The sequence below is a fragment of the Lemur catta genome, chromosome 14, assembly GCF_020740605.2.
Source record: "Lemur catta isolate mLemCat1 chromosome 14, mLemCat1.pri, whole genome shotgun sequence".
NCBI lineage: Eukaryota > Metazoa > Chordata > Mammalia > Primates > Lemuridae > Lemur > Lemur catta.
In genome coordinates, this window is record NC_059141.1 from 43,437,832 (window position 1) to 43,463,589 (window position 25,758).

At 41.1% G+C, this 25,758-nt stretch overlaps 1 protein-coding gene and 1 pseudogene across 1 annotated transcript; one reads left to right on the forward strand and one right to left on the reverse strand.

Moving 5' to 3' along the window:
- Positions 1-1,180: 1,180 nt before the first annotated feature.
- LOC123649771 (60S ribosomal protein L39-like) lies at positions 1,181-1,469 on the forward strand. Its single transcript, XM_045567942.1, has one exon. The coding sequence runs from the start codon at positions 1,229-1,231 to the stop codon at positions 1,358-1,360; it is 132 nt and encodes a 43-aa protein (XP_045423898.1). The 5' UTR covers positions 1,181-1,228; the 3' UTR covers positions 1,361-1,469.
- Positions 1,470-5,784: 4,315 nt separating this feature from the next.
- On the reverse strand, positions 5,785-5,882 carry LOC123650484 (annotated as a pseudogene).
- Between the last annotated feature and the right edge of the window lie 19,876 nt (positions 5,883-25,758).

The window sequence follows — 25,758 nt, forward strand, 5'->3', positions numbered from 1 at the left end:
TGGTCCTAATGGTTTTGAGAGGAGATGAATTTGATGGCAGGCTGCTGCTCCAGCCATCTACCCTCCTGTCCTCACCATAATAAGTAGTTCTGGGCCATACCAGGCACAGGTAAAAATAAAGCCCCACGACATACTACCTCATACCCATGTTTAAAATCACAAAGTAAAGGTCTGTGAATTACCTTGCGTTCTACTTGCTTCAGATTCTAGCATTATGTTTAACTTCAGACTATTCAGTATTTAGATCCATTAACACAGTGAATAGAGAATTGTGTGTGTTTGAGAACAGTGTTGCCGCTGCTAAAAGATGTTTCTGAGGAATGGAATCTTCCTTCGTTTTTTCACTCAAGCAATTACAAATTTGGTTTAGGTTTCCAAAGTGAAAATGAGTAAGTGGATTTTAAAATTTTTCCGTGGAAAAAAAGGATAACAAGTGAAAACATTCTGGAAGATTCATGTATTCAGAAATACTTTCCCAGTAGCTCATATTTGTGTGTGTGTGTGTGTGTGTGTGTGTGTGTGTGTGTGTGTGTGAGTGTGTGGTGGGCATTTTTATGAAGTTATTTGGTAGAGTTTTAAAATTCTGGGATATGAAAACTACCTGATATTGCCTTTGCTTTGAAAATACTGCCTGAGTCCCCTATTCTTGAAGTCTTAAAATGAATGCATAATTACCTTATAAGCTATTATCACATTGGTTTGCAAAGCAGAAAATGCAGGGAACCAACTTTGCTTAAATGGAATGAGCCTTCACAATTGAATCCTTTTTTTTTCATGTGTGTTTCCTGAATCCCTTAGATGATTGTGTTCCCAAGGCCATGTGAAAAGTCAGAGGAGATGTTGAAACGCATCACCCATGGGAATGGAAATGTAAGTCTGAGTATAAAATTGAAGACATCTGTAGGAACAATGAGCAACTCAATGTCTAGTGCCCTGAACCCAGTGAAACACCCAGATCTTTCTTGGCAAAAATCATCTGATCTTTATCTCCCTGGTTAATGTGATAATGTGAGCTAGTCCAGATTAACTCAACATGAGAAACTGAGATTTTCCCATTTGTCACTTATTTAAGAATAGATTTTTCACATAAAAATATCTGGTTGGATGACTATTTCAAGTAATGTGTGTAAATTGAGTTTCTCTTGTTCGTGGTATGATTGCTGAGACATTTAGCCCTTTCTCCCTTCCTCTGCCATCGTGGTGTGTGAGGTTGACTCTGTTTCTCACCATGTGTTCCCAAAAGACTTTCAGATTCAGGCGATTTCTGGCCAAGAAACAAAAGCAAAATCCTCCCATTCCCCAGTGGATTTGGATGAAAACTGGTAATAAAATCAGGTACAACTCCAAGAGGAGACATTGAAGAAGAACCAAGCTGGGTCTATAAGGAATTGCCCATGAGATGATGGCACACGTATTTATGCTGCATCAAGGTCACTGTCGTCTTACCATATCAAGCTGAACACGTCACTACTATCCAGTCAGACACATTTCACTGGGAAAATGATTTTTCTCTTTGTTTATATGCTCTGCACTAATAAGCTGGCTCAGTTATAAATATGTGGGACCTTTAGGGAAAAAAAGAAATTGAATGTTATCAATAGGGAAAAAACTGAACAGAATAACTCAGTATTTGGGGAAACAATTTAGTCTACTATGAAAAAAGCACTAGATTGAGGCTTTGGACACTTAGCAAAAAAAGTTTAACCCATAATCAGGAGATTTTACAGATAATTCTAGTTCTACTACTGTGTGTGAAAAAATTGTGTCAACTCTCTGAACAGTTTCCTCTTCTTGAAAATAAGGGGGAGAGGGTTGGATATTATGGTCTCAAGCTCTACGGTTCTGCCCTCTCTAAACAAAGATGAAATTTTCCAGGTTTCTATGTATAGAGAGGCAGGGCGATGCTTTCATAACTATAGTGTGGTTTCTCAACCTTTTCATTAACTAATTAGTTGATATTTAAGATATATAAAAGATACAAGGAATTAAACAGTAGTTATATTGTTATATAACTGTCAGGTAAAGATGGCAGTTTGAATACACACATATAATTTCAATCCCTCCTGAACTCCCACTTAAGCTACACATAGAGGAATTTTTACTTTAAGGCATAAACCTACAATGACAAAGAGAATATGACTGTCTTCCCAGCCACATAATGCAACCTAAAAATTGCACATAACAGACACTTCCTCGTTGATTTCTTCTTTTAACATCCAGGCTTAGTTTGTATTTTGTTTCATGTGCCAACGGGAATCCACAACATTTTAGAAGCTGGAAAGCAGAGGCATAATTAGGAACTCACTGAGTGAACCTCAGAAAGCCAAATCCTAAACTGACACTGGGAAAAGATGAGAACTGGATTTACACCACATAATCCTGAAAAGTCTCAATATTGGTGGCATCAAGGGTGCAGGGGTTGGGGGTGGGAGAAGCAGAGGCTGAAGTAAGGAGGACTGGCTGACAGCTAAAGGGGATCGGGAAGAAGCACTTGGATCCTGGGTTCCCTGGGCACTGCACTATCCTGGGACGTGGCCCCAACCACCCAGCATGGCCACAGCTGCAATGTGAGTGCTTGTTCTCTGCAGATGATGAAACAGAGTCTGTGAACTGGAGGAAAACAGGCACAATTGATTGAGAATGTGGATACTGTACCTTAAAGAAGAGGATTAAATAAATGTGTGTATTAATTGTTGAATCCCCCTAACTTTCTTCTTTCACTCAGCTCCCAAAATATTGGCAGCCAAATGAATGAGTAAATGAAGAAAGAGGAAGACACAGGATACAAAAAACAAGATATACAGTGCGGGGGAAAGATGAAAGGACTTCCCAGGATGGCGGTGAAGGGAGTAGCTAGGATAACAGCTGTGCACCAAACATAAAGCCCAGGTTGGAGTAGTGAGACCCGAGAGGTATAATGTTATCATCTTTTTGAACTAAAAAATGGCTGAGAGTGCCTGGCCCAATGCTTATTTGTACTTGGCTTTCCTGGGTCATGTGCAGGCCAAGTTCCAGTCTCTTCCCCTCCTTGTTAGGTCAGTCAAGGACACTCATTTCCCCCATCGGCATGTGCTGCTTGGACCTATTTCTGAGAGCTGGAGGTTGGTCAAGGTGAGACTAGAAGTAGCAAATACAAACTATAATCCTGCCTGATGTCCGTACCTGGCCAATACTACACTGCCCACTGCCCCTGCTGTGGTGAGACATTTCTCAGGACTCCCCCAAAGGGTTTTGGTAAACTCTCAGTGACGATAAAGCCAGACTATGACCCAGAATCATAATCTTCCTCTGTAAATTCCTATTTTCTGCTTAACATGAGTTTTATGAAATTTATCCATGTTGATACATTTAGCTCTAGTTCATTTAGTTTCTCAGCTGTATAGTGTTCTATTGTTTGACTATACTATAATTTATGAATTGTTTCTTTTGTTGGTTGGACTTTTAGATTGTTTCAAATAATGCTTCTATGAATATTTCTGCACGTCTCCCTGTGAACATGTAAAGACTTTCTCTTTGGTATTTACTCAGAGAGGTATTACTGGATTATAGCATTCGTTCATAACTTAATGAATATTTCCAAATTTTAATAAGTAATTTTTTAGCAATTTTTACTCCCTCCAGCTGTGTATAAAAGTTGCTGGTGCTCTGTGTTCTCACCAATACCTAGTCTTGCCAGACTTATTAAATTTGCTAATTAAATGTGTGTAAAATGTTTTCTCATTTTCCTTTACATGTGACAAATGAGATTGAATATTTTTTAAAATTTATTGACCATTTAGGTTTCCTTTTCTGTGACTTTCCTGTTCATACTTTTTGTGCATTTCTCTATTTGGTTATTCATCTTTTTCTCTGAATTATTATCCTTTGTTTGTTATAGGTGTTGCAAATATCCTTTCCCAGAGTGTGGTCAGCCTCTTGACTTTTATTATAGTGTCTTATTGTTGGTAAACTTTTAAAAATTAAGGTATAATAGACACAAGTAGAGTATGTAAATCTTAAGGGTGTAGTTCAATAAATGCTCATAAATGAGTATATCTATATAAACATATTATGTGTTCTTTGATGCATTTTAAAAATGTAATTCAATTAATGAGCCTTTCCTTTTATGGTTTGTGATTTTGTGTTTCGTTTAAAAAATACTTCCCTATCCTAACGTCATAAACATGTATTTCTTCTAAACATCTTAAAGTTTTGTTTTTTCACATTTCATGGACCTGGAATTGTTTTGTGTGTGTATAGTTTGAAGTAGTGATCCAGTTTTTTTTTTTTTTTCACGTGGATAACCATTTATTCAACCATTAATTATTGGCCCTCATTACCCTATGATCTGCAAATCACTACTTTCATGCATCAAGATTCCATATGTGGAATCTAATTTCTGGGCACTCCATTGTGTTCCATGAATCTCTTTGTCTAGCTTTGCAATATAGGGGAGAAAAAGTAATATCTTTGTCTTACCCATCACAAAGTTCACAGCTGGATACACCTATAATAAAAGACGTATTAACATGATAAAACAGACAAATTTATTTAATATAAGTTTTATATGATTGCCTTTGGAAGTGAAGACCCAGAGGAACAGGGAAACGTGTGATTTTATGCTTAGGTTTGATGAAGGGTGGACAGTCTTGCAAATGTATGACTGAACAAAAGGGGGTATGATCTGATGGTTATAAACTGGAGAGAACTTAGCAAGGACTGTTTGTTCAGATTCTTCTTGGTGTCTGTGTCTTAGACCATAAGGGTATTCCTTTCCTCTAGGTATAGGGAGGTTGGAATGAAGGTTTTATGACCTGCTTTGAGGGAGAAGGGTGGGGGAAAGGTGAGAGTGATCTGCCTGCTTCTGCTGTTTCCCCAAAAGTCACGGTACCACACTGTGCAGTCATATTTTCTGAATGCCATCAGCAATAATACCTGTGGTCTTAATTACTATAACTTTATCATAAAATTTGATGTTGGGTAGAGCAAAAATTGCTCTGTGTTTTGTACCATAAGCGCCCATTTGGGCACTGATGCGTGAAAGCATTCAGATAGTTCTACAGACTCAGGCTGTTGAAGGAGAAAACGCACCAGATTTGTCGTTACAAGGTTAAGCCCCACGTCTGCCCTATCTGGTTATGTGGCTTTGGGCAGGCTGCTCTTCTGTCTGGGCCTCAGGTTTAAACATCTTAAAACATATAAATCTCAGTGGCTCCATAAGGTCTCTTCCAACTCAGAAAATCCCGACTCCATCATACCTAGTTGGCTGTACTTCCCGCAACCTACCCTCTCTGCCTAATGAGCAGATTTTTTTCGTTCTTGTGTTTGAAGACTAAACTGGATCATCAGTCTATTTCCTTTTAAAGTCTTCTCTGATCTTATCAAATATCTAAGTTCAGAAGAGAAACAACTGTTATTGATTTTTTATAACTGTTTCATCTATAAATATTTTGTTCATACTTTCTGAAACAACTTGGTTTACACAGAGATTTTAGTTGGTCTCATCGGGACTGTAAAAATATCTCTTCCTCTTTCAGAATGGATTATTTTGAGCAGTGATATAAATGAAAATCAGCATGTAGATTTATCATGGCCAATTTGAAGTAGAACCAGTAGAAGAAATGTTCTTGCCCTTATAAAGCAATTCTACAGGTACATGCTATTACTAGTGTGCTTCATGTTAAGAAGCATATTCATTCATTTACAGTCACAAAATAAATACTTAGTGGGAGGGTAGATGTAATTATTCACACTACTGGAGACTTTCATTTTTATCTTTTTTAAAATATATAAAATATTATTTTTAAACATATGGACTGCTTCAGCATTTGCGTCTCATACTTGTGCAGGGGCCGTGCTAATCTTCTCTGTATCCTTCCAATTTTTTTTATATGTGCTGCCACGGTGAGATAAAGACTTAAATTTTTAAAAACAAGGGTTCACTATGGAGTTCATCTAAAATATTATTTATTATATTGTTGAAAGTATGGCAAGGCGGATATTATGGAGTTAGGATTTTCTCAGTTAGAAAGGATCTATGGGGCCAGGCAAATCTACATGTCTTAAGATGAGAAAGCTAAGACCCAGACAGAACAGTGACTTGCCCAAGGATTCAATTTAGGAGAGCTTTCTGCCCCCAAAACTCTTCTGTGTGAATTGAGATTTATCTATGTGTTTTTGTTCATAATGTTAAATTACAATGTTCTACCTACATTCAAGGATAAACCTAGGTTTTGTGGAGTCTAAAGTAATTCAAGGCTGGGCGTGGTGGCTCATGCCTGTAATCCTAGAACTCTGGGAGGCCGAGGCGGGTGGATCGGTTGAACTCAGGAGTTTGAGAACAGCCTGAACAAGAGCGAGACCCTGTCTCTACTAAAAATAGAAAGAAATTATATGGACAGGTAAAAATATATATAGAAAAATTAGCCAGGCATGGTGGCACATGCCTGTAGTCCCAGCTACTCAGGAGGCTGAGGCAGTAGGATCACTGAAGCCCAGGAGTTTGAGGTTGCTGTGAGCTAGGCTGATGTCACAGCACTCTAGCCAGGGCAAAAGAGTGAGACTCTGTCTCAAAATAAATAAATAAATAAATAAATAAAAATAAAATAAAGTAATTCAACTTGAGAGTCTTTTGGGAAAAAAAGGAACACAAAATTACAAATATAAAATTAAGTATAAAAGTAAACATTTATTTGGAATAGAAAAAAATCACAACAAATTATGAATATTTAAAGATTCCAGTGCCTTTCTTCTGAGATCTCTTTAGGCAATTTACCAGAGACACATATAGTAACGTTTCCAAGCACAGCCTGCCTTCCCTTCCCCATCTAGAACACTCCATAACTCCCAGCAACTCCAGAACTCATGGCTTTATCAGTTTTATGGTAAATCTGATTTTTTGTGCATCATGCACATTATTTTACTAACTGTAAGAGTGATCATCAAAGTAAGAAGTGGTGTAATACAGAAAATAAAGGAATCCATATTTCATTTTTCTGTCATAACAAAAGTCTGAAATTACATTTGTCATCATGTATAATGGAAGACATGGAATTTAGCTGAAAATAAGAATAAAGAAAAAATGATACCTTTTATTCATTGTCTGTTACATGCCAAACTTTCCCTCAATTTTAGATGAGGAAACAGAGGCTCATAAAAGTTAAGCAGCCAGTCCTAGGGGACCCAGGTATTTGCATTCTATCACCCCCCCACCTCCCACCAATGATTACAAAAATGACTCTTTTCAGGGCCTAATGCACAAGATGCAAAATGACAAATGAGGCCCCAGTGGCAAGCTCAGAAGCACAGAACATCTCCCCAAACATGCCAGACTTATATCCTGTGGGGAGCTTTCCTAACAAAAATAACAAACCACAAAATTGGTTGGAGGTAGATTCTCAGTTATTACCTGACATTTTAGTTTTAAATACTTTACATAACTGCAGCCTGCTACCATACCAATTATATTTCCTCTTACCTTGAGACTGTATCCTTTTTTATCACCTAGTATAATGCCATATTCAAACCATTGATTTCCAGGATATAGCGCATTGGATTTATCTGAACAGACCACTTCAATACCCACTTTCGATACCTGTGTGATGAAAAGTATTTAATTTAAAAAGATTGTGCCTTATGAGCCTGGTAAGTATGTTCAGTGTGCTAGAGCATGTTGTTTGAGAGTTGAGCAAACTAGTCCTGGTGCTGTCCCTACTACTAACTAATTTTCTGTAAGTTGATGATTTCTCGACTTTGGCTGCAGGTTATAAAATTCTTAACTTCTTACAATGTGGGGTCTTTGGCTATGAAATGAAAGTATCAGACTTGGAACTCTGAAACAGTCCATGATTTTTATTTTATTTTTTACAGAGGACTTTTATATGAGAATGTTTATCCCAGTATTATTTGTAGTGGTAGCAGAGGTGGGCGTGGGGCTAGAGGTGATAGCAGTGGAAATAACCCAGGGAACTATACTGGCAGAGTGGATAAGTAATTCATGTTGGAAGATTACCATGGGTTGTCACTCAACTGTTAAAAGCACCAAAGTAGATGTACATGCTACAACGTGCATAGACCTTAAAAACATAAGATATAGTGAAAAAAAAATTGGAACAATCAGCATAGTATATTCCCATTTACATTTATTAAAATGTGCATTTTAACACAAAGTAACAATACGCATTTTACAAAGATAAGTGGATATTTAAATACATACATCAAAGATATCAGGTGCCACAGTTGGTGCTGGTTTTGGGCATGGAGATCAAGGAAGAAAGGGGGTTGTGGTGGAAAGAAGGACCCTGCGTAGACCAATGATTCCAGGATGCTATAAAATAAAAGGTATGATTAATTCAATCCTGTGTACTTGAAGTTAAAATTTCAAAGTTTTGTAGTAGCAGCTTGCTCGCTCAAGAGAGACTATGGGCCCATATTGTAAGAGTCAACATGAAAAATACAGACTGAGAATAGCATGCAATATAAAGTTAAACTAACAAATATTAATAGATGAAGTGAAAACCAATTTAAAAAATTGCTAAAATCAGGAGAGATGAATTTAAGGAAGCAATCAGAACATGTATGTTAGAATCAGTTCCTCCATGCACATGTGTGCATGTGGGTCAGATCTGAGTCTTGAGGAATTTACAGGAAATGTACATGTGATAATATGAAAGGTTAAATGTTGTCAGTGTTGGACACTCACTGGCTTCATCATTTCTGCAGTCTTTCCTTCCTGCAGCCAGATTATCTTTGGCTCCACTTTCTCTGGCCATTACTGGGCTTCCTTTTCTTTTGGCTGCTGTCTTGACGTGCACATTATTGCTATTTCTTTTAAAGAAGTAAATAGTTCCTGCTTTGGCCACACACAGTGCAAATTCTCTCTCTCTCTCTCTCTCTCTCTCTCTCACACACACACACACACACACACACACACACACACACACACACAGCTACTCCTAAAACTCTGAATAAAGCTAACTCTACCATTAGTGGTTTAGGAATGAAATTTAATACTGGGGTACAAGGGGTAGTGTAAATAAGATGATATGAACAAAAATGTCCCAGAGAATTCCAAGAAGTTCTTTGTTCCATAAATAAAGAGATGGCAAGGGCCAGACTTTTCTTATTCTTTATCATATCTCCATCCCCATGGTCCAAATCTAAGTATTTAAATTGTATTACTATATATGGTATATATATACATATATATATATAGAGAGAGAGAGAGAGAGAGAGAGAGTATAGTTTAATATTTTATCTAGAAAAATAATCTTCTGACGATCATAAATCTTGTTACCAAGAGGGGATTGAGTTTCAAGCCCTCTGCAACCTTTTTCTGTGGCTGCAACTTAATGATTTTTTGTCTTTGGCTGTGGGATTTTGCCGTTATGTTTAGAGGCTTTATGGGGTTAGCAAATTCCAATATAGAGGTTCAAGATAATGTTTGTTGCTTAGAATGAAAAGAAGTTGAACTATAATATTGTTATTTTTACTTATCTGTTATTCACAGGGATGAGAAGGTTCAGGTCAATGGACTTCCCAGATAACTCAAGTTTTTATATAAGGCAGTGTCAGGTGAGGCAGCCTGGCACGGTGGATGGACCCTGTAACAAGACTGCCTGGGTCGACTCCTGGCTCTCTTTGCCTGTGACGTATTGTATGGCCTTGTGCAAGCTATTTAACCTCTTCATACTTTATGAGGTTATTGTGAGGATTAAAGGAGGTAATTTGTGTAAAAAAAAAACTTAGAATAGCTCCTGGCATGTAGTAAGCACTATGTGTTAGTTAAATAAAAATGAAAGTAATACACTTCAGCAAGTGTTATTGAGGTGTATATATATATATATATATATATATATGCAGATGACCTTGGATGGCTGTGGTTGTCATTTTAAGTTATGTTGGGTTTTTTTGTTTGTTTGTTTTTAGTTTTCTGCCTCCTCTCTTTGTGTTGGGTGCCAGTTGAGTTCAATCCTAGTACCTATCCTCACTCTCTTATTAAATGTTTGTTTCTAATTTGTGGTGGCCTGGGAAGTGAGGAAACCAATTTATTAGAATTATGTCCAAAATTAAATCGAATAGTCTGAAGATCTTTCTTATGAATCATATCTATGGTCCTTAGTTCTTGCATGAGGAGACGTCTATCTAACTGGATCAGAAACGGTAATTCTCCCTCCTCTTCCAATCATCTATTATGTTCTAAATAACTGAGGTCAGTTGCTAAGTGCTCTCTAGTTAACAGGGTTTATCACACTTTCTTTCATCCTATAAATACATTCTGCATCGAGTGTCACGGTTCTTTGCCCTTTCCTCCCCATTTATACAAATGCTCGCATGTAGCAGCAGTCACTCTGGGACAGCACAGAGTATGTTGGGCTAAGGGAAGAGGAATGGATATCACAGTAGATAATGGCTCTCTGCTCTTCTCTCTGCTCACGTCTCTAGGGAAGACTGCAGAGAACTGCCATAAAGGTCAGCGAGCTTCTACACTAAGCAAGACCTCTTTTTTTTTTTTTTTTGTGAGACCAAGTCTCGCTCTGTTGCCCAAGCTAGAATGCCATTGTGTCAGTCTAGCTCATAGCAGCCTCAAACTCCTGGGCTCAAGCAATCCTCCTGCCTCAGCCTCCCGAGTAGCTGGGACTACAGGCAAGCACCACTACACCTGGCTAATTTGGCTAATTTTTTCTATTTTTAGTTGCCTGGCTAATTATTTTTTCTTTTTTTTTAGTAGAGATGGGCAGGGAGGGGGTGTCTCACTTTTGCTCAGGCTGGTCTCAAACTCCTGACCTCAAGTAATCCTCCTGCCTCAGCCTCCCAGAGTGCTAGGATTACAGGCGTGAGCCACCATGCCAGGCCTAAGCAAGACTTCTTAAGGTTTTTTCAACCTAACCTGTCTTTCCTACATGAAATTTGGTGCAGAATTTCAATTGTGATGTATGAAATGAGGCGAAGCTATTGAAAACTCACGTAAATCACCACTAGGTTGACTCTCCTCCACTCCCTTCCACTTTCCCCCTTTAAAATGCCCAATAACCAAAAAACCAAACAAACCATTCTTTTGGAATTATTCTTCTTGGCCTTGCAGCTAATGGAAAAAGTGAGCTTAAGTGAAACCTTTTTTTTTTTTTTTGAGACAGAGTCTCACTTTGTTGCCCAGGCTAGAGTGAGTGCCGTGGCGTCAGCCTAGCTCACAGCAACCTCAAACTCCTGGGCTTAAGCGATCCTACTGCCTCAGCCTCCCGAGTAGCTGGGACTACAGACATGCGCCACCATGCCCGGCTAATTTTTTGCTATATATATTTTTAGTTGGCCAGATAATTTATTTCTATTTTTTAGTAGAGACGGGGTCTCGCTCAGGCTGGTCTCGAACTCCTGACCTCGAGCGATCCACCCGCCTCGGCCTCCCAGAGTGCTAGGATTACAGGCGTGAGCCACCGCGCCCGGCCTTTAAGTGAAATCTTGAAGGTAGCCAAGGAGATCTTAATTTGAGGCCTGGTCATAAAATTTTAGAGTTGGAAGGGTCTTTAAGGGTTAGTCAGTTCAATCTCCATATTTTCAGATGAGGAAACAGACCAGGAAAACGGAAGTGACCTGATAAAAATCACAAAGCCAGAATTGATATATTCAATGCCAATGAGACTCGATTTTTTATATTGCCAAAATGGAAGTTCTCTGTTCCCCGAGTGAGGAAGACTGTCTTGATCCCCTCTGCCAAGGCCATGATACCTACTACTACGGGCCCTGGTACACATGGTAAATTGTATCAGTTTGGTGTCTCTCAGTTGCAAGTGATTAAAAGACAAACAAATAAACAACACCATCAACAAAAACCCAGCCCAAACTAAGTTAAGGAAAAGGGGAAATGTAATTGAGTAATTATGTTATTGAGAAATATAGGAGGAGGTTTGGTTTCAGGCATCCCATGATCCAGGAGCTCAAATAACATCAATACCATGTGATTTCTCTGTCATAGATCTGCTCCACTCTTGGTTTTTCTCAGGTAGGTTCTTCACTCCTATTGAAAGATGATGACAGCAGCTTCAGACTCTATGTCCTCTAGGAAAGTCCAGTAGGAAAGAGCCAATATCTCTTTCCCAGGAATCCCAGAAATAGATTCCTACTGGCTCTGCCTGGGACAATGTGCCATCCACAAAGCAATCACAGGGGCCAGGAGAAACTTTATACATTGATTGGCTTCAGCTTGGGTCACAGATAGTGAGAATTAGTATACAAATGATCCGCAAAAAAGTTGATACACACCTGTCATTTATGATTTTCTAATTAATAACTATATAGCGCTTATTCTGCCAGGCTGTTCTAAGAACTTTATGAATATTAGCCCATTTAATCATCTTAACAACTCAATGAGATGGATATTAACTCCAGTTTAGAAATGAGAAAACCAAGTCACAGAGAGGTTAAGTAATATGCCCAAAGTCACACAGCTTGTAAGCAACAGAGTAGCCACAACTCCAACTGAGGCAATCTCACTCCTGAATACCCACTTCTGCGTTGCATGAACCAAGTAATTTCATTCTTTCTTTTTATCTAGTACAGCCATCTTCTTAACTACAACAGTTTACTAAGCAGGGACTATGATTTTTTTACTTTCTGGCCATAAGAAAGCTGGCCGACAGAAAGGGTAAATGGTTTACAAAAGGTGCACTAGCAGGCCCTGAAGTAAGGGGCTGATCTCCCTTAGCATAAGTAACAATCACTTCACAGTGTCCTGGGCTTCCTTTACAAAAAGGATTTGGGCTCTTGTAGATGTGTTCACATGCACGCTATATTTGCTAATTCCTGAAACAGACAAGATTTGCCAATAAGCTTCTTGGAGATAGATGACTTCTTAAATGTCAAATGAAACATTGAGCCGTTAATTTGTGTTCTTTAAAATGTCTGGAAAAACCATTATTTTTGCAGATGGAGCTTCAGTGTGGTCTGATTTTGAGTCTGTGAAATGACTCCTGTCTTTGAGAATAATCGTTCTTTTCTTATTTTGAAATGATGTTGTTTTGTCCAGAGAAGAATGGTCTAAGACCATTCTGATAACCCTGGTATCAGTCAGTGGCCTGTTAGGGGCTGGCTGCTACCCTACTCCTCCATCTTGGGCCCCATTGGTGGAAAAATTATCTTCCATTAAACTTAGGAAGGGGGTGGTGCGCACAGCAGGAGGTAAGCGGAGGGTGAGCGAGCAAAGCTTCATCTGTACTTACAGCCGCTCCCCTCCCCATTGCTCTCATCACTGCCTGAGCTCCCCACCTCCCCACCCCCATCCATGCAAAAATTGTCTTTGATGAAACCAGTGCCAAAAATGTTGGGGACCACTGGTCTAAGAGACAGTGCTGGCCTCTGAGCCCAATTCAACATGGGGAAATAGTTTTAATTGCTCCTTGTTACCTCCAAGGTGCTTGCACCCATGCTAGCCTCGCCTTCTCAGAAACTCCACGAGCGGCTAGTGGCTGTCCTGCCCTCTTCCCACCTTCCTTCTCCCTCTCCTCCAGTAGCAGAGCTCTGGGTGATGTGACCTTCAGAATCCATTTCTGCTTCTCTAAACTGTTTTCTTGCAGAGCACAACAGGGGCTGATAAAGTTGATTTATATATCATGAGAATATTATAGTTAAGTAATTTAGGTCTCAGGCAAGTACCAAATAATGATCAGTGCCAGTGGAGAGTTAGAACTTTGAGGCTTTGGATCTGTTTCTCCACATCTGTTATTTTCATCCAGGTATCGTAGGTGATTAGGAGCCTGAATTCAATCAGCAAAAAGTAACCTGAAGTTTGAGTGGTATTTCCCCTTCCACCCAGTTCCCCTGTGAAGGGCGAATTGGAGAGGAGGGGTTAGGGCTGCTCTACAGACCAGTGAACCTCCAGCTTTCTAAAGCACTACTTTAGCACAGCCAGCACCTCCTCTTACTTGCTTCCTCTTTCATCATGACCCAGCTTGGTCATCTCAAAATTTTTAGGTTGTAAGAGATGACTCCCAATCTGTCTCTGTATCCGAAATTATATGATGAGGCTTACCACATAATTTACAAGAAGGAAAATTAATTGGGGGGGATGGGTAACTGTCTTGACAGTGTGGGAGACCGCCATCTTGTGCCTTACCGAGACTTGCTATGGGTATGTTATTTCACGTGCTGCTGAGCGTCACATTTATACAGCACTCTGAATAGGCAGAGCAATATGGCACAGAGCCAAAAGCACTGAACTGCATGTCAAAGGCTCTGTTTTTTGTTTTCTTTTTTGAGACAGAGTCTCGCTCTGTTGCCTGGCCTAGAGTGTCGTGGCGTCAGCCTAGCTCACAGCAACCTCAAACTCCTGGGCTCAAGAGATCCTCCTGCCTCAGCCTCCCGAGTAGGTGGGACTACAGGCACGCGCCACCATGCTTGGATAATTTTTTTTTTCTATTTTTAGTTGCCCAGCTAATTTTTTTTCTATTTTTAGTAGAGACGGGGTCTCGCTCTTGCTTAGGCTGGTCTCCAACTCCTGACCTCAAGCGATCCTCCTGCCTCGGCCTCTCAGAGTGCTAGGAGACAGGCTTGAGCCACCCTGCCTGGCCAATGCTCTGTTTTTTCAACTCTAGAATCATCTAGCTAGGTGATATCGAACAAATCAAAATCTTTCTGATCTTTTTTTTTTCCCTCTTGTGGACTGAGGAAATAATTTAGATAATTTTTAAAGATCTGCTTCCTACTGGAAGAATCAAATTTGCATCTATGAAATAAGATAAAAAATATTAACAATTATTTTCTATTTCTGCAGTCTTGGAAAATGTAGAAGACTATTTGCTCCTGTGTAACAGACAAGAAAACTGAGACACACCTAACATCAAAACCCTGAGTCCTTCAGAGAGGCCGTAATCCCTTATATGAGAGCTGGTCAGTGAGTCATAACACCCATCACACAGGCCATGCCGGCTCTTCCACTCTGGGGAGTGACATAGTAAAGTCAGTGGGTATGGATAGTTTGGTTCTCAGATCACTCAGCTGGGAGATGATATTTAGAATGATGGCTCAAAAACAATTCCAACCAAGCAAAGCATTAGTCAGCTTGGGAAAAACTTTATGGGTTGGGAGGAGCTTTTCAGGGAGAGAGAGAGGTAACAGTATATTCTATTCATCCCAAGAGGACCATTGCCATAAATCAGAGAGGAAAGGATTTGTTTTGGACCCACACAGAGAAAAGGGAAGCAGTGAGGGAAAGCTGTCTGGACTGGGATTTAGAAGACTTTACTTGTAGTCTAACTCTGCCAAATGCTTAGCACAGGGAGGCTGCATACCCTTTCTGGCCTTAATTTTTCTTTTTCTTTCTCTCTCTCTCTTTTTTTATGAGATAGTGTCTTTCTCTGTTGTCCCAGCTAGAGTGCAGTGGCATCATGATAGCTCACTGCAACCTCAAACTCCTGGGACTCAAGTGATCCTCCTGCCTCAGCCTCCCGTGTAGCTGGGACTACAGGTACTTACCACCATGCCTGGCTAATTTTCCTATTTTTTGTAGAGATGGGGTCTCCCTCTTGCTCAGACTGGTCTCCAACTCCTGGCCTCAAGCTATCCTTCTCCCTCGGCCTCCCAAAGTGCTGGAATTATAGACGTGAGTCACCGCACCTGGCCATCTTAATTTCTTTATCTATAAAATAGGAGGAAAGTACTAGGTGGTCTCTAAACTTCTCTAAGCTCTGACATCTACTAGATTCCTTCCAGTAAGTACAAACCCACTCCTGTGCCATTGAGGGTCATTTGAGGGCTTCTCCTTAATTTTCAAAACAAACCCTAAGTGATCAGAATGATTTCTGTCCCTACTGTACCCTTCCTGCCCAGATCTGTGTTCTCTTTAGCTTACAAACACCTCCCTGTAGGTAGCCTTATCACAGCCTGCTTTGTATCACAGAGAGCATTATGTTCCCCTCGCTTCTGTTGTGGGCTTTTGGCAAACAGGAACCAAGTCATTCATTTTAGCTTCTCCTAAAGCATATGGTGAATGTGGTCTTCCCTTTTGTTTATTAGAATTGCATATCCAGGAAATTGCAAGTCTATGATTGCTCAATATTTCAAGTATCACATTTCTCAAATTTTCAATGCAAACGATTAGATAATTTCCTGTGTAACTTTCATGGTATGCAACTATGCAAATATAGTACTCCTTTTCTTATGTGTACAATTATTGGTTCACACTTTTTTTCATTAAGAGAGCAGCAACTTACATATGTATATGATTGTATGTACATATGACAATATGTATGTGTCTATATTTTTTCTCCTGTGCCAGTATATATTTTATAGGCTTAAAGAAGAGAGCAATTTTTATATTTGTTTTTCATGTTCATGCTGGAGTCCTGGTCACAACTTTTTCTTAGTCTTTCTTACTCGTTGCTCATTATGAGGTACTTATGCAGAATTTTAAATCTTAAAGCGTCCTTCAAGGTCATCTCTGATCCAGCCCCTTAGTTTATAGTTGAGAAACTAAGGCTCAGAGACTTTAAGGCGTCACTGTCAGTCACAGCCAAGGGCAAGCTAGAACTGATGGGTCTTAAGTCTCAGCCCAATCGTTTCTCTGTTACATACAGCACAGCAATATTTACAGACATATAACATAAAAACAGATGTTTGTATATATAAATGTAGAAATACTTATGTTTTGTTACATTCTGTTAGAGAAAGGTAGAGAGATTTAGGTATAAACTTTCCCCTTGAATGTCTTAGAGATGTACATCCATGTATTATCAGTTGGTTGAAACAAACATTGCTAGGTAAGTAGAAGATACGTATCCTGTTTCTTTAGAAGCCTATTTCACGCTGTGCCAAGGGGATAGAGTACAAGTGCTGGTTAATAATTTATAGTATATATTCATCTCCATTCCTCTTTGACTAAAATATTAATTCCCCATTGATCATCATTATTTGCTTTTTGGCCAGGCAATATGCAGTGTGCAGAGAGTTTGATGAAAAGGTTATTGCTTAGACTTTTCATGGCCCCCTGTGCTGTGGCAGTAATTTACTGACTTTATTTACTTGTGGTAATGAGCACACCATGGAGAGTGTGCCAGCTGCTGGGGTTGTCCTGGGTGCCTTTTTTCTAGGGCAGGACAATATAAAAAGCACAGCTGGTTTTTTTTTTTTTCTAATTTGGCATTTGCAGCATGTGCCTGCATTTTTATTACAGTTTTCATGGAACGGTACAGGTGAATATAGGACATAAAAAATCTCAGACTGACTTCTATTAGTAAAGTGAATTTATTTTTAAATATCTCGGGAAGCATTTGGAGGGTGTGTGTGTGTCTGTGTGACAGTGTATATATTTACATGTGTTTAAAAAACAACAGGTCCTGGAAATTGGGGCACTGAAGATTGGTTTCATGATTTAGAAGTTGTATAATTTCAGAATTTGTATAAATTTTATATATTTACATACATTTTGTGCATATATATAATTTACATAATTTTTCACAAGTTATAATTGAGGAGATAGAAGAAATCTAGTATGTAAGCCATGCTTTACTATAGATGCTAAGGAAGAGAACCTTTTACATTAATATTTGAAATTTGCAGAAGGAAGGCAATCTGCAAATCATTCTTTGTTTACTGTGAAATGTAGTTTTGAATTTTTATTATTCTGAGAATATCTGTTTTCCCAAAATGCGGGCATTTCCACAAACTCTGAAGCCGTGGGGGTGACGTGATTGAGGAGGAACTAGCACTATTCCTGCTTCCTCATTTGGCTGCTTGTTCATTCCCTTTCTGGGTCTTGTTCCACGTTAGGAATTAACTGCTTCGCTCTTCACGCCAGTGGATCCCACGGACTAGCTTCTCTCGCCCCTTCTCTTTCTGACTTTCATCTTTGCCTTCCGCTTTTTTAAAAATAAAAACATTTCCGCTTTTATCTTCTCCCACTACCTCTTTAAAATCTTCTGTTAATTTAAATAAACTCAGGAACTGGAAGAGCTCTTGGCACACTGAGCTTGTGGGCTGACTGCGCCTCCATCACACACTTGGAGTTGCTCACAGACGATGAGCCAACGGTGTGACAGCCCTGGGCACTCACTGCTTCTAACACGCTTCAAGGACAGTGGACTGATGCTACATTTTCTCTCACTCAGCTGGTGGCCCAGGTTTCCTGAAGCTCAGGGAAATAAGTCTGAATAGTCATCTCTGCAATTCCTGCATATTGGGGGTGGGGGGAGACAGTATTCGTGCTTTACTCTTGCATTTTGTAACTAACTGCACTACTTGGCAAGTTACCGTCTGATATATCAATTCTTCAAGTGTGTATGTATCTGCCAGGATCTAGAACGGAAATCAGAAACCACTTTAAGTGTTTACAAGAGAAGAAATTCAATCTGGGTACAGGAATTGTTTACCCAGGTGATGCAGAAGCTGGGAGCCAAACAGGTTTATCAACAGAGAGAGACGGAAAGAAGGGAAGGCCCCAGGAATTAGGGTCACCTAGCAGTGGCTGGAACCACGGCAGGTCTCCCCCCTGCAAGCAGAAACCAGAGCAAAGACCCACGGTTACTGGGAAGCCGTCCAAGGGGAGGTAGCTGTGGCCTCAGGTTTCCTCCCACTCCCCATCGCCTCCAATTATCTCGCGCCAGGGCCTCCCACCGGCCAGAGACCCCCGAGCTCAGGAAGGCAAACTGTGCAGGTCAGCTCCCCCTGCCGGAGATGCCATGCGAGTTGGATGGGCGGCGGGGCGGGGAGGGACGCAGAGGAAAGGCCAAGGAGGAGACGGACCATGTAGTGAATAGGCTCAGGACACGCACACGAAGGTCACCATCTGACCCTACCTAAGCTCTCGACCCCCACTGCTGGAGAAATCTGGGTGCGGGTTTAGGAATCCAAGCAGCAGAGACCACAGAATCGGAAGGTTGTCCAGAGGCTCCCTGTGGCTCTTGGAGTGTGTGCTCAAGCTCCCTTCTCCTTGGGACTTTCTGGCTGTCTTCCTCTTCTGTACCACCCACACCGCCGCTTCCTGGCTTGAACTTTCCCTGTTGTCACTAGTCAGAATTATGTGGGTTTACTGGGGAAAACTTCAACTCCTCTTCAGCTGGCTCGCAGCCTTGGTTTAGGATTAGAATAATTAAGTCAAGGATGATGTCTGCACAGGAGTGTGGCTCAAGCCTTTGTGGGTCAGGCTTTCTCCAAACCCCCACACAGGAAAACGATCCTGTGTGCTATGGTGGGTTTTCTGCTCCACTGCCAAGCACTCATCGTGTGCAGCCAAATATTTGAATTATTTGTTAATATCGTTGCAATTCTACTAGAATACAGATTTCTTGAGGATAAAGACTGTGTCCTATAGAACTTTACATCCCAGAACACAGTGTTGCTCAAATATTAGGTATTGCGGGTTTTGATTGAGAGGTAGAGGTCCATGAATTGGGAATGACAAGCTCTAGTTTCTTCGGTTTGGGGTAAATTAGGATGAAGTCTCTGAGCCTCATTTTAATGCTTTTTAAGATATGATTTTAAAGGAAGAGCATGCTTCTAGGACCTGTCTGTTCAAGTACATCACAAGCAACTTGAGGGCAAGGACAGTATCTTGCACTTTTATGTATAGCGTCTAGCCCGTTGTGTTGCACAAATAAGCTGCTCAATGCATGTTTAGTGAAGAAAGACCTCACTGAAAAATTGAAAGCAAGATTGGCCAACCTGCAATGTAGATAAGCTTTTAGAATTTTTACATTCTTTAAAATTTTTCTGTTTCTGTTTATTGTATTTAAGTAGCAAGATGAAGTTAGGAATCTACTTGTCAGGGTTTGCAAACTCACATGCCTGCAGGATCAAGTAAGGTGGAATGGACCCGGTTAAGGCAAAAGGGAATACAGTCGGCCCTCCATATACACATCCACAGATTCAACCAACCAAGGATCAAAAATATTGGGGGAAAACCCCCAATAAAAAATAACAGTACAACACTAAAAATAATACAAATAAAAAATACAGTACAGCAACTATTTACATAGCAGTTACATTATATTGGGTATTACAAGTAATCTAGAGATAGTTTAAAGTATATGGGAGGGTGTATGTAGGTTATGTGCAAATACTACCTTATTTTATGTAAGGGACTTGAACACCAATGGATTTTGGTATCTATGGGGGTCCGGGAAACAATCCCCTGCAGATGCCAAGAAACGTCCGTCTTGATGACTGTGGAGAACTGGAGATTATTGGAGAGAACTTTAAATATCCACTCTAAAAGGAGCAGCTGATCTTCTGTCCTAACTAATTGTTGTCACTTGGGAGAATGGTCCCAATGTTGTTAGAACTTTGGATATGTATGTGAAATTTCTCTATGTCAAGAAAAGCCAGTTAGGGGATCTGTTAAATATCAATGCATACACTAAAAAATAATACAATTTATACTTAATATTAATATTTCTCTAAAATGCACTTAGTTAAGGTGCTTTGGGAATTATTCCGTGATTTTGGAGCTCTAATTTTCCTTTCCAATTTTACTGGAACATTTTATTGGTGCAGCTCTGTGTTGTATTCAGCTTACTCACAGAGGTAACCACAAGGCAAAAAAGGGAGCTGTTAGCTGTTGCTGTACTTGGACTTTCCATTGACAAAAGCACTAACTGGGTCATCGCTTTTTCAGATTATTTTCCACAACAATTAATATAACACCTGAGTGATGATAGATTCACAATCAACCAATTAATAACATTAACGTGCTTATGTGTAGAGACCACAAAGATGATGGATACGCTGATGTTTAGATGTGGTCAGCTCAGATAAGTGCAGCACACTGTTGGCGAGGCTGGGCTTGAGATCTTGCGGCAAAACAACCAGTTAGTTTCAGACACAGAGATCCTCTGTGTACCAGCAGAGTAACAGCTCGAGCAGAACCACTTGAGTTTCATAAGACCTACTCCAAGTTGCAGTAGATTTGATCTTGAGGGAGGCTAATAAAGGTAATAAATGAGTCATTTTCCAGCATGATATAACCAGAATTGGTCCTTGGCCCAGAAAGCTGTGAGTCAGTTCAGTCCTGACTCAGTTCCCAGTATGATGTGCAGTGACTCACTTCCCTATGTGATGTCATGTTTGTTCCTTATGAGATTTGACCTCCACATTGTTTTGTTGTATCAAGATTTTTTTTTTTTTAACAAGAAATAGAGGAGAATGTTGTGGAATAAGATGAAATACTTTGAGGAATACAGCATCAAACCAATAAATCCTTGATTTTCTCACAATGAGCCTGAAGGAGTAATTAAGCTTTAAATGCCTATATTGTTGTTCGCATCTATTAGGATTGCTAATTTCCAAACAGCCTAGCTATTAGAAAATATTTGATTGAAAACATTTTGCATGTAAAAGAAAAAAAAATTGGTATTAGAACAATTCAATCCTTTGGTAGGTATATTTATAAATGGCAGATGCATTTGAAGAAAGTTAACAATAGATGGTCAGGTTAAAGAGGACATATCAACTGACCTTTCTAGAAAGATATATTAATTTGCATACAGAAAGTAAACCAAAAATGGAAGATTCCTTATGAAAACCACAAGCATTTTCAGAATATGTAGAATTCTTAAAAATACCAAAAAAATGGCTTTGTTAAGCTTATGTCAACTGTGAATGAAGTTCAGTGTTCATGTCTTGTGTTGGGGGTCAAGTTTGGAAGCTGAAGAAAAAAGCAACTAAAGCATCTCAGACACTATATGGTGAAATGGATTAACTTGGCCTCCGCCTCAAGGCAGAACAAACACTCTCATCCTCAGTAGATAATGATACTGACAAAGTTATAGCTATATAAGTTAAGGCTGTCTGATTGCCAGCAACAGAAATCCCTTTTGGCTAACTTAAGCTAAGAAGAGGATATTGGATGGATGAATTGAAGGAGTTGCAGAGTAACCAAGTCTCAGGGACTTTGGGGACCCCCATATTAGGTACTTCTGGACCTCCTAGGGCTCTGTCAAGTTGCATCTCTGCCCCAACAATCTTCTTTTTTTTTTTTTGAGACAGAGTCTCACTCTGTTGCCCGGGCTAGAGTGAGTGCTGTGACATCAGCCTAACTCACAGCAACCTCAAACTCCTGGGTTCAAGCAATCTTCCTGCCTCAGCCTCCCGAGTAGCTGGGACTACAGGCATGCACCACCATGCCCAGCTAATTTTTTCTATATATGTTTTTAGTTGTCCATATAATTTCTTTCTATTTTTAGTAGAGACGGGGTCTCGCTCTTGCTCAGGCTGGTCTCGAACTCCTGAGCTCAAACAATCCACCCACCTCGGCCTCCCAGAGTGCTAGGATTATAGGCATGAGCCACCGTGCCCGGCCCCCAACAATCTTCTGTATCTGTTTCTCATCATCCGTGTTTCAAATTCCCAGAAGATAATACATGAATCGGCCTCCCCTGGCAGGTGTCCCTCCCCTTGAATCACTCATCCCTGACAGAGGGGCTTGCTGCACAACCCCCCCCTCCCCCGGGGAACTGTTAAAAGAAGGACATTCCAACTGGTGTCTGCTATAGAGGCCATTCGGTTTGTTCTCCAACTTCCTTTCCTTCCACTCCCAGTCATAACAATGTTTTTATCTGTCCTGTAGATGAGTGCTTCTCAAAGTCCTACATTCATAGGGATCACCTGGGGATCTTGTTAAAAATGCAGATTTGGATTCAGTAGAATTGAGGCACTACCTAAAATTCTGCATCTATAGTAAGTTCCCAGGTGATGCCCATAATGCCAGTCCTTGAACCATACTTTCAGTAGCAAGACTTTATAAGATGTTTTTGCATGCCTGACTAGTATCCATTCTCTCCCCCTACCTTTTCTACTAGCACACAGGCCTTTATCTAAGTATCCACTTCCACCCCTGTACAATCCATGTACTTTCAGGGAAACTGAACTTACTTTCAGCTCTAGTGGTGGGTACCAGTTGCTTTAAGCCAATCAGTCATTCAATGTTATTTCAATGTCCCAGAACATAAAACAGTGGCTGGTATGTAGAAGGTACTCAGTAAATATTTGTTAAATGTTTGTGCACATGAATTGATATGAGTGTAAATATGTGAATTAAGCTTAGGTAAACTTTGGGACACTGGCTTGGAATGCTGGTCCAGAAGCCCTCTCTGCTAATGGCTGTGAGTGTTAGACTTGGCAGTGGCTGGTGGCCTTCCTATATCCATTAGGACAGTCAGCCTTAGAATAAAGCTGACACTAGTGAAGGTGGAGCAGAGAGATAGAAATGAGCCATTGATAACATCATTAAAACTATTGGATTAACTACCCTATGCCCACCCCAGCAGTTATGTGAAATAATAAATTCCCTTCAGTTTTAAAGTCAGTTTTAGTTGGATTTTCTGTTACAATATAAAGAGTCTTCATTGACAAGCAGGAAATGCTTTATTCCATTTCTAAGCCATCCTACTGTGGTACAATGTGGGTGCCTTCTTAGGTTACCATGGTCAAAAACGAACGGGGTTAGAAAGTATTCCACAATGCCCCATGGTATGCATTTAGGAACAGGTTTTATTGTAGAAACTTACAAAACAAGTGACAGCAAGAAGAGAAGTCATCTACGATCTCCCAGCCTTTTATGAATCCAAGGAAAGGCATCTATTGGAATATGGTGGGGTATGTTCCAGTGGAAGGACCCTACCCCCTTGCTGAGAAAGTGTGAGAACAACTTATCAGTGGGGGTACAAACACATACTGGGGCCCTGTGCGGTCTCAGTCAGATGTTAGACGCTCTGAGAAGTTGTCTAGGAAAGCCAGCTTTCCCCTTCTGGAGATCTGAGGCCTGGGGGGAGTTGTGGCTCGTCTGGCTGGGGTGGGAAAGAAACTGCTAGTCCTGCAGGATGCTGAACTTGGGGCAGCCCATCTCACCACGAGTAGGGGGAAGCCCTATTCCAGTAGGTTTGTCCATGTCACCCAAAGTGACCTCCCGGAGTCATTTTTAGATGACTTTGGTCGTCATACACATTAACCTAAACCCTCGACCCAGCCAGTTGCTTAATATCCTTCACATGCTACACCACCGCCTTCGGGATAAAGTCCAAGGAGTTTGTTTTCTGAGACAGTCATGACCTGGCCCAACCTACCTCTTCAGTATCTCCTGTGTCGCCCCACACATTATACTGTAAACTCCAGCTGTACTGGATGACCTGCTATGCTGCAAACATTTCGTGTATCATCACTCCTCAGTGTCGGGAAGACTTGCATCATGCCCCTTGCTGGAGTGCGTCGTGCTGAGTACGCTGCTCCCTAAATTTCCTCCTGATCAAAGCCTGCTCATCCTTTAAGTATCAGCTCAACTGTTACTCTCTCCAGGAAACATTCCCAGATCTTTAATCCCCACACGCAGCGTAATTAATCATTGCTTCCTCGGAGCTCCCACGGGCACTTGGTGCACTCTGCTGGTGTGCACTTATCACCTTGTTAAGCAGCATATCCGTGGCCTCCCCTAGATTACCAGTTTCCTGAGCACAGAGACCTTGTCTTACTTGTCGTCACAGCTTAAGCCCTACTGGGCTGCTTTCCATGGGACAGAGCCTGCTGGCCGCACTGTGGCATCCTGCCCTTTATTCTGTCTTAGGGAGCGTGCCTTAAGGTCAAGGCTCACTGAGAAGTCGTACAGGCCTTTCCCTGGTGATAAGAGAATCTAAGGAAGGACGAGGTGCAGCCAGTCAAAACGCTGGAACTTGTCCCCAAGCTGGAAAGGGCCTAACAAGTTTGGGAAGAAACAAAATCGGGCAGAGAAGTCTGATTTTTTAGAATAAGTTCCCAGAGGGTCTGCGGGGTCACTGCCTTGGAGAATAGCTACTGATACAGAAAATGATGTAGTCTATGAAAAGAACAGTTTAATATTTTTTAAAGCAAAGATTTCCCCTTCTTTGACCTTTTCTCAGTATGATTATATTGCTGTTAACTTTATTACTGAAGCTTAATGCCCAAGATGCCAGGAACCACTTCTAAAAACAGCTGTGAATGTGGCCATTCATGGATTTGGCCCCGCCACGAGGGCGAACGGGGAGGGATTTCTGTTTCCGTAGCCATGGCGCCTGTGTTGTTCTTGTAAGAGGACTAACGAAAGGCACTTAAATCAGACCACACAGAGTTAAGGGAAATAGTTCATTCCTTCGTTTCCATCAGACCAAGGAACATCAGAGAAGATGGGAAACTATCCACCTGGACCTCCATGGAGTTTTAGAGCAACAGTGTAACGTCCAGAAAGATAAAAGCCGGCAGGTCATGTGGTTTTTCTGAAGGTTTATTCAGCCGTCCCAGGACACACCTAAAGGCAGGCTGGTGCCAAAGTACACGGGGTGTTGGGTGTGAGCCTGACGAGAGCAGAGACTGGGAGGCCTGGGGGAGGGTTGGCACGGCCTCAGCCTGCAGGCCCAGTCTGGCCTGTGCGGCAGCTGCACATGTCCCTGGGACTGGAGCCAGCTGGTGGCTCATGGCAATGGTTTCTGGGCCCTGGCTCTACCCCAAGACGGGCTTGAGCTCCTTAGCCCTGACCTGGCAGTGGCTTTGTTCTGGCTCCAAGCTGCAGTTTGGCCCCTGGGCCAGAAGGTGAAGGCAGGCCCTCGCACCCTCACCCAGGCCCTCCTTCCAGCCTGGCGCAGCCTGCCCAGGCGGGCCCGAGACCAGTGGGAGGGACCAGTCCCCCAGGGTTAAACCTTCGGTCACTCTCAGAACTTCGGTAGTGGTTTTGCCCCCTTCAGGTCTCCGGGGTCTTCAGTGTAGCTATCTGTGCAGTGGGTCTCAGGTCGATGTTAAGGTCGCAAGGGATGGAGCAGAAACCCGGCAGGAGATGCCCTGACCCTGACCAAC

Excerpts from the sequence above, each read along its gene's own strand:
- LOC123649771 (XM_045567942.1), top strand. The coding sequence starts at position 1,229 with ATGTGTTCCCAAAAGACTTTCAGATTCAGGCGATTTCTGGCCAAGAAA.